General features: G+C 39.1%; 1 protein-coding gene across 1 annotated transcript in view; it reads right to left on the reverse strand.

Moving 5' to 3' along the window:
• Positions 1-6: 6 nt before the first annotated feature.
• LOC113572812 (testican-2-like) overlaps positions 7-15,641 on the reverse strand; it is a 29,203-nt gene continuing 13,568 nt past the window's right edge. Inside the window, exons 4-11 of the mRNA XM_027002675.3 lie at positions 8,765-8,879; positions 7,442-7,547; positions 6,523-6,649; positions 4,475-4,594; positions 4,158-4,376; positions 3,869-3,931; positions 2,685-2,822; positions 7-2,298 (exon numbers count right to left, since the gene is read on the reverse strand). Of these exons, the coding sequence (XP_026858476.2) occupies positions 2,150-2,298; positions 2,685-2,822; positions 3,869-3,931; positions 4,158-4,376; positions 4,475-4,594; positions 6,523-6,649; positions 7,442-7,547; positions 8,765-8,879 (1,037 nt within the window). The 3' untranslated portion in view covers positions 7-2,149. The remainder of the gene's footprint in view (positions 2,299-2,684; positions 2,823-3,868; positions 3,932-4,157; positions 4,377-4,474; positions 4,595-6,522; positions 6,650-7,441; positions 7,548-8,764; positions 8,880-15,641) is intronic.

Consider the following 15,641-nt stretch of genomic DNA (forward strand, 5'->3'; position numbering starts at 1 on the left):
ATAAAGCCAATTTCAGTGTTGCTTTATTATCAAATATCAAATACAGTGGAAAACATCATGGGCTTGGCAATGTAGCATTGAATATACAGTAGCAGTTAAAGTATAAAGTAAGGTGACAAGTTCATGTTTACTGTGTTATAACTATAACACTTAATGGTTACATTTACAATTGTATTTGTGTTACAATAAAGTCTAAATGTTTCTGAATTTTTCAAACTACTAACATCTGATTTGAATGTGCACAGTGTCTCAGACTGTGTGAAGATCTCCACTGAATCCCAAATCACTGTATTTCTGATTACCTGCCATCTTGACATTGGTGTAGTGATTCAACCTGTGTAGCACTGTAAAGCACATTGAAAAAACATTAGATATATACATACTGTGATGATGCTAGCACAGCCACGATACATTGAAACAAATAGCTATCTATGGCTTTACATTACATGGTGTAGTAGAAGTCTTTTAATTCATCTTAACAGATTCATTTAAAAAAAAAAAAAAACAACAACCTCATTAAAACTTGAAATTCACAACAGAAATAGTTCCATTATAATCAAGACACTGGAGGAAGTCCATGATGTGTTCAACAATTTTAATATTATTTCTCTGGCAAATCTCTTAGGCCTACGCAAATCTCTCAGGCCTATGACAATAGCAGCCTTGAGTCTTATCACTAGGATCAGAAGCTGTATAAATTATCCTGCTAGTCATTCCTCAGTAAAACCTGTGGTTGAGAGATAATGACTTTGACTTCATCTAGGTTGATCAGACACAATCTGAACCTTCCTTTCATTGGTTCCTTTCAAAATGTCATACAATATACAGTACATATTTTTGATGTAATAAAAGACATGTAGCAATTTAAAGACAATTCAATAATATATTATTCACAATAAACTGTTTTTTAAGTTTTGGCCTTAAATCTTTTGGACTGTACTGATGTCACTATATAAACCTCTCTATTACAATCATTCACGAAACATTTTTGCTGCAAATTCACTAGAAAAAGAATAAAAGGATGAAATAATCAGAGGGCCACAATCTGCAGTGTCCACACAGTAAAGCTACATTCTTCTGAACTAACATGCAATATAAAAAAAACAATCAGTTTAATTTATCTTGCGAATTGCATGTATCTTGCAACATCTTTGACTTTAGAAAATTTTAAGTTTTCAAGTCCAGCATACACAGAGCAAGGTGAAAAATAAAAATATACATATACATTCAAGAAACAAAACAGACATGACACATTAATCCTCACAAAGAAAAAAATCATAGACTGTTTGGTGGTGTGTAAATATAAGTATGTTTGTCTTTCCTTTAAAGGAAAAGCAATTTAATCTAACTAGTAGTCTGAAAGTTTAAAACATTCTGCTCCTGATTCTAAATATGCACAAACCTCAGCTCTTTTCTGCAAGTGTTAGGTCTGCAGAAGTACTAGATATAAAGTTCTGTGAACATTGTGGATGTACCTTCACTGTAGACCAGTAAGAGGAGTGACACACTGTCCTTTAATGAAAAATCCATCCAGGCAATTGTACATTAATGCTTGTCTATATCTGATAAATATTTTGGAAAAATTAAATTCAAATTAAAAGGGAAAAGTAATTTTATTCATAGCGAGTAGACTAATGTAGTAGACCCACACTAATGCTTTTTCACAGCATAGCAACTTTCCACGTAGATATTATACAAGCAAAGATTCCCCAAGCACTCAAGCTAAGCTCTTCATCAGGCTTAGTGATCAGTGACTTCTGTAGCTCCGCAGTATAGAAGTCATTCCCCAAAGGATGAGCATGGGTTTCAAAATTCATTTACCTGACCACTAACAGACTCAGCAAGTCAGGCCATCATAGGCTAAGATAAGCAGCAAGTTGTAACGCTTAAATGAGATTGTTGGCTCAATTTTCTAAATAGATTGAACTTTACAAAAATAACTGACACAAGATTTTATGCCAAACAGATGTGTACATAATGTCACTATTTTTTGCTATTTAAACTTTTTAAAAAAAGATTGAATCAATTCTATATATGTGAAAAATGTGTTTAGCCTGTCCAAAACCCTCCATCAAGACAAGTTTAATTAAAATGGGCTAAAATTTCAACAAACTCTCTTTGTGGAGTATAATGATGCTGTGATTATCTTCTACCAGATGTATCCACCATCATCAGTTTCCCCTGGCTCTGCCTCCTCTTCCTCCTCAGCCTCCTCTCCATTCTCCTCTGTTTCTTTCTCTTCTTCATCTTCCCATCCCACACCGCTGCCGAAGTCCCCGGAGTAGCCCATGAGCTCATCTGCACCAGTCAGAGGAACACCATTACAGATAAAGACAGCGTTTCTACAGTAGAAACAGCTGGCTGAAACATCAACAAAGTATCTAATATATCTTTGAACCATTAGTTAGTGTTAGGTTTTAGCAGATAATCTAGTTTAATATTTATTTATAAATTGGGATGTATGTGTACTACCTCTTTTGGAGCATAACCAATGCTGTCATACTTGTTTATGACATGTGAGACTCACTGTTAAGTCACAGCCTGCACTGACATATGCTGACATAACATTAATCAAAAATCAATAAATCATGATGAAAAGTGACATTTTAATCATTATTTAATCTGAACCATTCCCAAAAGTCTTAACACAAAGCAATATTTGACATTTTATAGGCGACTCTCACCACAGTTGGGGTTGCCATGAATACGTGACCCAGTGACCTCAGTCCCATGTGGGTCAACACACCAGCATTCTGCCCTGCTCTGATCACACTGCAGCTTCCTATAGTAACCATCCTCATCACAGCTGGGAATGAACAGACCTACAACACATACATGGTATCTGTATTGCTGCTGGACAAGTTAGTAAGATTCACAAACACCCCAACATTAACAAACAAACAAATACACACACACACACACACACACACACACACAAATACAGCACTCTGTACTGTGGCAGCACAATCCAAAAAAGAGGAGTGTCTGACTGTCACTTTGGAGGTGTGAGATAGAAAAGCCCTCAGCAAACAAAGAAATACTCTTCTGTCAACTGACCGCTGATGACCCAGCAGCCAGAACTCCTTCATGAACTGGTAGGTCATAGGTTAGACACCTAAAGCAGCTCAAGCTGATAGCATCCTCCTACTGACACTGTGCCCTTTTGCCCAGACACCAAAGTTCCTCTAAGGCGCCTACAATAATTCTCAGTCTGTTTGAGGAAGGTATGTAAATATGAAGAAGCAAAAAAGCTAAATCTATGCTGATTAACAACTGAGAATAAAAAAGATTTTTGTTCAGAAAAAAGCACTTTCTGTTATCTGTAAAATGACTGACACTGCTAATAAACCAATTACAGCACTGTGACTTGCTGACTGTCATACATCTGCTGTCATACAGACAAGTCACTCTAATTCCCAGCTAAACATGAGTGTCTTAAAAGCAAACCAAGAGAATGCCAGAGAAATAGAGGGAAGGAGAGAGGGAGAAAGAAGGAAAGAGAAACAGAATCGTCTGAAAGGTAATCCCTCTCTTCCAGGGATTTTTTTTATCTTTAAGAAAATCTACAAGCAGGGAATTCACTATCCTGTCAATGCACACACCCCCACATCCCCACCCATGCACACATGTTGAATTGCACACATATTCACAGCTTGCCTCTGGGAACCATTTTACTAATCCCTTATCTCTGCCTCTGTTTGTCTTCCTCTCTCTTTCTCCTTCACTTTCCTTCTATAGGTAAAGAAATCACATTCTATTTAACAGTTAACACAGGAGTCTGTATCCTGGGTAATCAGTTCTTCTAGTTGCTACAGCCCAGAAATTACATAATACAATCAAATATATATGCTTATAATTTATAACATACCTGGCTTCTTCTTTGCTATTTCCTGCACTTGGAGTCTCTCGATCTCAGCCAGGCAGGGGGGTTCTGGAGGACCAAAGACTTATCTTACTGAGACCATTTTCAAATGACACTGACTCAAAATGTCTCTCAATTACCAGGAGAATAGTTACATCCCACTTCAGCTACATAAAAGAATCTTGTTTTGAAAGTAAGAATGTGAACAGAGGAGAGTAGAGTGTATCCTGAGAGAGTGAGATACATGAAGAGATAAAGCTTCCTGACACAGTTGTGAGAAGCAGAAAAGACTCACTCTCCCTCCAGAAGCAGAGGCACCACTCGGCTGTGGAGACCTTGCCATCACGGTACGAGTCACAGGAATTGAAGAATGGTCTGATGCACACCTCGTACTTCTCCAAGTTTATAGCCGCCAGCTCGGAATGGTCCAAGTACAGGTCATTGCTGGTGTCAAGCTTAGAGAACATCCAGCCAATGGAGTCTTTGCAACCAGCCACCAAGTTCCTCTCAAACACTATAAGAGGCAGAGATGATCACTTTGTGTGTGTGTGTGTGTGTTTTCAGTATGTGACATAGGGTGAGATATGTGACATATGGTGAGTTGCCGCTAACCTGATGTTGTACCTGATCCCTGTCTGCCAGAGTTGCTCGTTTTAGCATTGCCATGGAGAAGCTGGAACCAGTCCCTGAGCCTGTCTCCTAAATCAGCCAAGTCCTGACCTGTACAGGTCTCTACAGAGAGAGAGAGAGAGAGGTTACAGATTGTCACAGTCACAGTATAATTATGGGTCAACATACAATGCATAAGAGGTTGACAGAAATTCATGCACTGGTTTAACTAATCTCAGGCTAGGCTAGAGTTAGAGTGGCGATTGACGGTACTAAAAAATTAGACACAGCACTGTGGTTGACTGACTGTTCCTGTCTCCCAGAGGACCTGCTACTGTCATAAAAGTCATTCTACTCTACAGTTCAGCAGTGGCTGGATGACAAACCTGCTAAGAAAGAGGGACACAGACATTGAGAGTGAGTGTGTGTGTGTGTGTGTGTGCGTGTCTGAGAGAGAGAAAGAGAAAGAGAAAGAGAGAGAGAGAGAGAGAGAGAGAGAGAGAGAGAGAGAGAGAGAGAGAGAGAGAGAGAGAAAGAATAATCCAAGAGGTAATCCCTCCCTCCCTACATCTCAGCTTTTATAAAGAGAACTGAAGAAACAGGCTGCTAGCTGCGAATCCAATGTCCTCTGTCAATACACACACCCACATATACACTGACCATAAGGCTCTATTATAAAATTGATAAGTGTCTGGCTCTTTCATCTACTTTACTTCACTTGAATGCTTGCATGTAGATGTTCTACACATGCACAGACCATTATATAATGATACTGAGCTGTTAAATGTGAAGTGTATTAGTGTTTCCGTTAAGGTTAGGGTAGGCTTAAGATTAGCCCAACAATTAACTTGGAGTTGGAACTATTTTATACTGACAACTGGGAAAAACAGACAAGTGGGAAAATATAAGGTAATTGTTAATAAAAGCAGTTGAAAATGAGATAAATATAAAAACAACAAATTATCCAAATAAAGAACTAGCCATGTGTTAAACACTCCCATAAACTCAAAAGGTCAACTGAAGTTGTACTATAATAACCAATAAATAACAGTCCATATGAACATCTTGGTTAACATCATGATCAATATCTATGCTGTAGAATTCATTATCCTAATGACAGTGCAGCTATTTCATTTACTAAGACAGGGTGCTTTGGCTATCTCTGGACCAGGTCAACATTGATCTGACAAAGGGTTATTTAGCAAAGAAAGGGTCACTGAGATCAGTAAGCATGACATCACTTTACACCATACAGCAGTTCCTAACTGACTGTAGTTCCATGCTTGCACTGAGCTACAGTGGGTGAAGCGGACGCCAACACGTCATCTCATCCACTTTACCCCATTGATCTGTCTGACTTTTCGAAGGGGTACTACATGGCACGAGGGCCTGCTACCGCTAATGCCATGGCAGGGCAGTCAATGACCAAGTGGTGTAGACTGTGACAGTAAACTCTACAGTCAAAGGTGCAGACGTCTGCCTGGGCTAGCAAGCTGCAGCTGAGCTCACAGCACCAAATTCCAATTCACTTTGAACCATGTTAAGCTAGAAGGTGATGGATACCGTAAAAGCCTGAGTACTGATTATACACTGTGGTGTGCTGTTTGGGTGCCGTCTCCGACTGTAAGTGTCCATCCCCTGCTGTATGCTGAACCTTCTCTGTTGACAGTTGTGACTTTTGGCTCAAGGTGAGAATATTTTGCCTGTCACTTGCCGTGTGAAGTTCATGTCCCCTGTGTTTTTAAATGATCTGCCTTACAAATGTCCAACAAGTACCATCATGGAGGACAACAGGTGATCTGAGGGATGATATATGATAGTAGGCAACGTAACAAAGCAAAACAGAACAAAACAGGTTCCAATAAACAGAAACAGCCATTATGTTAATACTGACTGTAGGACATTCAAAAATGTCAAAACTTGAGTAATATGAATGGAAGTATGTCTTAACTTTTGTAACAAAACATAGGGCATGCCAGGCCAGTGTCTGCTGTCATTATGTCCATCAGCAGCAGTGGGGTAGTATGTGTATGTTGAGAGAGTAAGCTCACCTGTTTTAGGGGTAGGCTCTGTCCCTGCCTTGGGTTTTATTACAGCCTCACTAACACACGGGCAGGGTCCTGAACACCTCACACTCAGCTCCTTACCATTAAGACACGCCTGCTGCTCCAGCTTACACTAAGGAGATATGGAGTGAGTGAGAGAGAGACAGGGACAGAAAGAGAGAGAGAGAATGAGACATGAGACAAGAGAGACAGAAAGGAGGACATTAGAAGGCAGTCAACCTCTTGCATAGTTATTCTCACACACTTTCTCAATCAGTGACTCTTACTCAGATAAACACACACCACTGAGGGTTAGTAAAATCTGAATATTGCCTGGGGTGTGTTTCTAGATCAAAAAGAGAGTGCATTTATTTGTGTGAGAGCAGGAATGTACCACCTTGCAAGTGTGCAACTGTATGTGAGGGGCAGAGAGAGAGAGAGAGAGAGAATGAGAGGTAGAGAGAGGGGGAGACAGAGAGGGAGATAGAGAAAGAGAGAGAGAGTGAGAGAGAGAGAGAGGGAGAGACAGAGAGGGAGAGAAAGATAGAGAGTTCCTATAGCTGAATGCAGTGCTTTGATTAATGGGCTTCACTGATTTGAGTGGCAGATTACTCACCTACTGTTGGCTTTATTGATTTATGTATCGTTTTTAATTTTGACCTTGTGCAAAAGACATACCGAGAAAATGACTGCTCCTCTCCCCCCCCCCCCCATCTCCTTCTCGCCCTCATTCTATCCCTTCTGTTCCTTTCTTTTTTCATCCTTAGCTTTACCCTTCCTTCCTCTGTCTCTCTGTCTCACTTCATCCCTCTTGAAATTGCGGTCAGCCCTATAAATAATTGATTTGGTCCCTAGTTGAGCACGATAAGAGAATCAACATAATGTCTGTGCTAGTGTGTAGGAGGGGTTATTGGGGTATATGTACCTGTGAAGCATAGCTATGTCCATCAGATCCGCACACAGGGGTCGAGGCTGACAGTGAACATGCTTTACAACTATTAACGTGTGGCATCAGGCCAGGGTGCTGCATCCTATAGCAAACCAAAGTACAACAACAGTTTTACTTTTTATGGAAGAACATATCATGAGAATGTTAGAAACCCTAATACAGACTTATTTGGCATGGCATTTGGCAAGAATTTAGCATATCTAGAAGACATTTTAAAATAACTCATTATAATTAACATCAGTAAACCTTTAGGTCATTATCTTGCCAATACTTATAGCCAAAGAAATGCACCCAGGGAACAGACTATTTAAAATCACATTTAATTCCTTGTTGAACGGCTTGTAGCTACAAAAGTAGACAATAATTCATTAGGAATTCTGCCTTGTTCTTTGTGCTCAGTGTTGTGGCAGGCTGAAGCTCTGATTGTGTGATCAGACCATATCAGACTCCATCAGCAGAGGCCAGTCACTCCTATTCAATGAGCCAATGCTGCAACTAATGGTGCTGATAGAGACAACCTAACAAAATCACTCTCACACACTGTCTCCCTATGTTTTTCTCTTTCACTCTAATTCACTCAGATGTGCAAGCATGCACGCATACCCACACACACACACACACACACACACACACACACACACACACACACACACACACACACACACACACACACACACACACACACACACACACACACACAAACACGCATTCACAGAGGAGAAATAAATGCCCATATAGACTCTGCAGGCAGTGATGTTTTGGCCCATTAGTTTTGCCGATTACGCTCTAGTTCTTTGGGGCTGTTCCTCAGTTCAGCAGATAAATGGGGAATGCTGGGTAAACCCAAAGCTTGATTAAACTCACACACACATGCACACGAACACGTTTATACCCTTAAACATGCATTCACCTTCAGTTGTGGACACACACAGATACATTCACCTACAGACAACATATACAACACATACACACACTATAAAGTTCAACATTCAGAATTGCTCATTGATGTCCCACACCTAATGTAGGGTCATAATGAAATGCAATCAGAGTTGAACAATAAATCTCCCAGTGATTTGCAAAGAGTAGAAACACGGTATAATGGTGAGTTTTTTCAGGGGATGGTTATGAAACAAACTAGCTCAGATCTCAAATGTTGTTTTAACAGTATAGTATACAACAAACATGACAGGCTTACGTGACGACAAATCAAAATAGCAATACATTATAATGTTATGTTATATATGTTGTTATATTGCATAAATCTGTAATGCAGCATTTGTTTTTCCCCTGATGACTTGCCTCTGCTCCAGTTTCTTGGGGTTGATGCACATGGCTCTCTGATAGCCCTGGGCCACACACACTTTGTGTCGGCTGCATTTCACCTTCTGACACGGGTCCTTGGTGGTGTCCACACCTGCTGGGCAATGGAGGTATAATTTGTCTATTATTAACTCATTGCTTTACACAGGGTTTTCCTCATACCACAGTTCATGAGTAAACACATCATTAAGGGCAAACACTCAATCCAGCTCTTATCCCTGTGTCCTAGTCCTTTAATGCCTATCAATATAACCACAAGCACTACTGTTTGATACTTCCCAGTGTCTGCCATTGCTGAACGGAATATTATTGATGGCAACACTGAAAAAACGTTGACTGTTGATGTCTGGGTAAAATAAGTCACAGAAATTTGTACTGAGAATATGAAGCTTTAAGGCACCAGTGAGAAGCTTTATTTTTATCTATGAAATGCAGGGATCTTAAATTGTGTCTTCACTTAGCTTGGACTGCACATGAATAATTCAAGACAAGCTGAGTCAAAAGAAAAAAAAAATCCACTTGACTCAGGAACTGTGAGAGAACATGCTAGGAGCAAAGCTTCGTTAAAGAAAACGCCATCTGTTCCAAATGTCTCCCAGCAAATCAGATAAACAAACCAGATAAACAAACATCTTGAAGTCCACCACAAATTCTGAAATAAGGGGGCGGGGATAGCCTTCATGAGCCATCACAAAAGCACTCCTGACATGGGCAGTGTCATCAAGCTTTCGTTCTTCTTTGTCCTCTCCCAGCTGTCTGTCTTCACCAAAAACAAAAAACAATACCCTTGTTCATTGAGACAGAGTGCAAATGCTTGCGCTCGGATTTCGCTAATCACTCCCACAATGCACAGCAACATCTCAATAGCATACTGGATGAAGGAAGACACAAGCTGATATTTAGGGTGGAATTTCATAAAATCACAGCAGCTATAATTTCTCTGCAGCAGTCTGGGGGGGGGGGGTGCTTAGGGGCAGCGCTGGTGAGTGATAACCCAGTGGTGTCTCAATGAGGATAGATTTGTTTTGTTTTCTGAATTATGTCATTTCCCTTCTCTCTTTCCCACTGCTGTTACTCTGCAGGATTGGTCGCTGTCAGCCATATGCCAGCACACACATTTCTTATTACTCACTCTCACAGCTGAAATGGTTAAAGCTTCTAACTGGGTTCTAGGTTGTTAATGCTTCCAATCTGTTTCTCAATTTTATATGCAAGCCGATATCAGGAAAGTAAATGCAGCAATCAAATTTCAATGATTGAAATAAGAAATGCAGACAGTTCTTTTGTATTACCTTAAATTAATGTTTTAAATGTCTATTAATAGGTGTTGTTCACCATGGGTCATTGATCAGTATTTAGCTATAGCCATTTTCCTGAGAAGGGCACAAAGCAAAATGATGAGAACAAGGCAAAACAACAGATCAGAATATACTTATAAAGTAAAGTGTGAGTATATGCCCATAAAATGCTCAGCAGAATGACAGACTGCTGCAGTTGTTGTTTAAAATGATAGGAATGGGGAAAATAATGATGAGCCTATCCAGGGCACCATCACAATGATAATAAACTTAAATGTAGATGCTTTAGATCAGTCAGAAAGGCATTGTGACTACTCCTGCCCCTCATTTTATGATCAAGGAGACTCAGGCTTGCTTCCATGATCCTACACATCTCAAAGGTGTACCAAAGTAATCAGAAATTTGGCAAACTATCAATCTCTTCTGAAATATGGAAAGGGCAGTGGAAATGACAGAGGATTTTAATGAAGCACAAACCAAAGCTCATTAAGACACACCTGCTATCTGCTAGTGTCTCCTGTAGCTCACCTAATAAACCAGGCACTAGCACCACCAAGGTCATGGGTTCAATTCTCAAGGGAGTGCAAGTATTGTCATAATGATAAATATGTAAGTTGCTGTGGATAAGAGCATCTGCTGTAAATTATTTCTGTCTCCATTACTATGGAAACTCAATTCAACCCTGGAAAAAAGAGAACTCACAACTGCAGCTTCAGTCTCTAGGGATGGTCATTGTAGCAGTGTGTATTTCTCTCAGGGACAGAAAATACACATATAGCAGCCTATTGACTGTATTGCACCCATAGATACATGCCCCCAGACAATACTCTGAGCAGCTGTAACACCACGGGGGATTCTGTGATAGAGGCTTCTTGTCTCTGTGTAACATTTCTACTAATAGGTTTGTAATAAGAGCAGGCAGTGCCAACAGCTTGAAGACACAGGTGGAGTCTTATTTCTCATGTTCCACCTGAATGCTTCGTCCTCCTCTCAGCATACCCACCATAAAAGGTGGCTCGCTTAGAAACCAGTGCCACACTTAGTCACCTCAGGCTCTGAACTGCACACTGATGAAAAGACATGCATTCTCATGGAGTCTTCTCCTTTACAGTAATTGACAGCAGCTGTGAAGTCTGGGCCTGGACATTGGCTGCAGGTTGTGATTGCATTACTGATGAAAATAAGGGAGAAATTGTTCACATGTTTTACACAATTATTTGATACTCAAGCAGTTCTGAAGACGTTTCCATAGAAACATGAGCTTGATGGAATTTGTGCAACACAGTAACATTCATGATCATTCATTAATGGACGTCACTCTTGAACTTCTCTCCAACCTTGCCTCATTGCATCTGTTTAAAAGAGTAGGGTATTAACCCAGCAAATTCATCAGAATCAGTTAGTTTTGCTGTCTTCATTGGTTTATCTTCTCTCACTGCTGCTTTTAACCTGATGCTCTTTCATCCTCATTGGAACAACAAGGCTTCTGAAGCTATTTAGAACTTAGAATTTCAAATCCTGGACCATTATTTTCATAACAGATCGGGTGGGTAGGTAGGTAGGTAGGTGGGTGGGTGGATGGATGGATGGATGGATTTAGCGCTAAACCATTACAATTCAATCCACACTGAACTGTTCTTTTCCAAAAAGCTTATGTTGATTCTAAGCGATTAGTCTGCTATTGAAATAAATTATACAAAGTGCAGCCTGTGAAATTCTACTGACTGATGAGATAAAATCATGCTATCTGCCCACTCAGAAAAAAAGAAAAAAAAAAACTTAAAAAGACATTAAATAAAACTAAGCCTACAATGAGTATAACTTTAAATGGGGTTTTGTTTCTCATGTGGTGGCCACAGTTAACAGCATGGGACTGGATTAGATGCAGCATTAGTTGATTAAAACAGTTACAAAAGCTATGCTAGAAAAACGGTTACAAGAGCTATGCTAGTATATGCTTGAAAATGTATTAAATGGTAAAAAATTATGAGAATTGTATCGCTTTGTGTCAAAATGATTCAATGAATTCCAGGGTTCAGCGTTAACTTTTTCCAACTTGCCCAGTCAGGAATAAACAAGCATATCATTTAGTTAAGGTTGTTTATTCTTAAAACAAAAAGTGGGCAAGTGATTTTTGTGCAGCTGCTCCAATGGCAAGTTTTACTTGCCCTGGGCATTTGGGCAACCCTTTGGGTTAATGGATCAATTTTGAACTAATAACTAGCTCAGTGGGGTTATGTCACAGTCACCTGTAGGGCTGAAACGATTCCTCAGTTACATGATTACTAAAAATCAATGATGAAATGATGAAAAGCTTCTTTTAATCCTTATAACTATATCCACGACATTTCTATAGCCCATCAAACCTCACATGAAATATGTGAAAAACATCCATTAAGCCAAAAACAGATTCAGTAACTAGGCTCACTAACAGCAAAATGTAAGTTAGTTTGGACAGATACTGTATGAAATTTCAGCAATAGAAACCAATTCGTTTTTCATTTTAAGAGACCAGTATATATTCTCTTTTGGATATTTATTATTTCTCGTTTATAAAGAATTTTTTTCTTATCCGATTAATTGATGTTCTAATTGTTAGAATGCTCGATTACAAAAATAATCTATTGCTACAGCCTTATAGTCTCATTACATTTACGTGACAACTTTATCCAAACCGACTTACAATTATGACTGAATACAACTTGAGCAATTGAGGGTTAAGGACCTTGCGCAAGGGTCCAACAGTGGCAACCTGCCAGTGGTGCGGCTTCAACTGGCAACCTTCCAATTACTAGTCAAGTACCTTAACTACTGAGTTACCACTGCCCTAACACTTAAGAACACAGCACTACCTTCTCAAAGATATGTTAATGGTGCCATATAATGGAATATTATATTTTCCTTGGCATAGTGGAATAAGTAGAATTCGGTACATGGGACTAACAACCATGACCCTCCAACACTTGTCCCCTCTTTTAAACACAAATCCCACATAAGCAAAACAGGAAGCTAAAATTGGCCTACTCCAAAACCACGACGACCACAACCAAGTAATGTGTATGTTATATGATTTTATCCACTTTTTGTCAATTGAAGCCATATCATCTTACACTGAAAGTTCCATATTGAGCTAACATTAATTAGATCATATACTTTGTGTTGTGGTCAAGATCGAAAGCAAATAGCTTATCTGACTAGCTAGTGTAGGTAACCCTACCTACTAGTAAGCTCCAAGTAAATAGCTAGCTAGCTAACTTATTGAATAGTATGATAACCTAGCTATCTTATTTACATGGAGGCTCATTTTATTTTACTTCCTGTCCCATTCCTAGCCTGTGTTGCCTTATAAAACTCCACTATAAGATGTATCTTTGTCAATCCCTTTGACGGGTAAATTTTTAACCAATCAGCAAGACTTGAAAGCTAACTAGCTAATGCTAGCTAGTTTGGTTGCTTAGAGCTAAAATATCATTCGGTGGAAGCTGAAATACATAGCAACGGTTGTATGCCTAAGTGCTCCATGGCTTTCGTCCACTTTGTGTTGTCAAGTTACTACCTAGCAAGCTCCAAGTAATGCAGATAACGCTAGCTTGCCAGTTAATTAGTATGATGGGCTATCTTATTTACACAGAGGTTCATTTTCTTACCTGTGTCTCATTCAAAGATATAGCTTGTGTTGTAATATAAACATACAATATAAGATACAATGAATCTTTGTCAATCGCTTTGTCAGGTAAATTTCAAATTTATATTTCATCAACAAGACATAACTCGGAAGCTAGTTTGGTCGCTTAGAAATATTCAATCTAGGCCTATAGCTAGCTCTCTCTCCTTCTAACTCTCCACCACTGGAGTGGAAACGACTGTCATTTCACAAGATATGTAGTCAATCCTTCCAATGCACACTCAAACATACCATGGTTCACCTCTTACTGTTAGCTAATTAACAATTGAGTTTGACCTATTGATTCTATGTGAGGCATTATGGTGCCTCACTGTAAACCAGCCAATCACAACAGAGCTCATCAATTATTTGCGAGCCTGCCAAAAAAAAAAAAAACACTGCACAAAAAGAAAACAGCCTGGTTCATTCTAGGGCAAAACAAGGTTGAAAATAGGCATGTGTATCTGGGCATTTTTTTTTTTTGCCCTGATCAAAGTCACGTACCTTCTGTACTAAATCAGCACTGTACTCTGAAGTGTTCTGGCTGCTACCGGTGACTGCTATGTTCAATATAGCATGTCACTGACACCTATGCACAACCCACTTTACATATTCCCAGTACTGTGTACTGGTCAAAATAAATGCACTGTCAAATGCATTGTCTGTCATTGTGTATTGGTGCTGTCCTGTATTTATTTATTGTATGACATTTTGCACTGTATTGTATTGTTTGACATCTTGCACTGTATTGTATTGTTTGCACTCGTGTAGTCTGTTGTCTGTTTCACTTGTTTTGTGTTGTGTTGCACCATGGTCCTGGAGGAACATTGTTTCATTTTTGCTGTGTACTTGCATATAGCTGAAATGACAATAAAGCCTTTTGAACCTTGAACCTTCTATACAGACATCAGAGAACAATTTAAAAATACTTAATAAATGCATTCTATTGCACCTTTAAGTGGTATGGAAATGCTCCTCGAGGCTATTTAAAGATGTCACCATGAATCTCATCTGTTAATTGTTGAGATGAATCTTTCAAGGTTGCAGCATTTTGTAATGTGTGTTTAAAAAAGAGTAATACAGACATGTCTGATTGCTCATGTGCTGATTTCTCTTTACATTTCAACTCAGTGGGAGAGCAAGGTGACAAGTGCTCTGCAGGACTGGTTCCTTTGGGGTGCTGATTAATACCTGGCAGCATGAGCTATTTTAGCTTTTCTGAGAACTGAGTGGGACATGCCTTAAAAGCAAACAGGTCTTCTCACCATTATGGATATACGAAATACAAGATAAACTCTGGAGAGTGAGTGATTTGGGTGGCTGAACATGTACATTTAACATACTAATAATATAGTTATTATTACCTCTATTAATATGTTCTGTGGTATGGTAGTTACATTTGCACAAGAGAGAAAGTGATCAGAATTAAATCTTTAAATAATACTTAGCAGGTACTTAAGATAATAAAGTATTATTAGTTATTATTATTCTTTTAAATAATAGTTAATCATACGTAGAAAATTGGATGGATGTATGTGATCTGTTTATGAATGAACCTGTACTGTTTGCAACCATGTTTGTGAGCTCATAAATGATGTATGATAAGTCAAATTAGTAGTTGAAAGAGTGAGGCTCTAGCATCAATTTCTCCATTACCTGCATCACCAGAAATGCTGCACTGGTGCACACAGATTGCCTGTATGTGAAAGCTAAAAATTAAGTCTAAAACCTGGGTGTTACTTTTGCCAGTATCCTTAACTTTAAGAATCATATAAGAAATGTTTGTAAAACTGTGTTCTATGACCTGAGATATGTCCAAGGTCCATAATATTCTCAGTCAACAAGGAAAAAAGTATACTTGCCTCATCTGGACTACTGTAAATCTCTTCTTCTT

The sequence above is a fragment of the Electrophorus electricus genome, chromosome 15 (genome assembly GCF_041902795.1).
Source record: "Electrophorus electricus isolate QZ-2024a chromosome 15, ASM4190279v1, whole genome shotgun sequence".
In the NCBI taxonomy this organism is placed as follows: Eukaryota; Metazoa; Chordata; class Actinopteri; order Gymnotiformes; family Gymnotidae; genus Electrophorus; species Electrophorus electricus.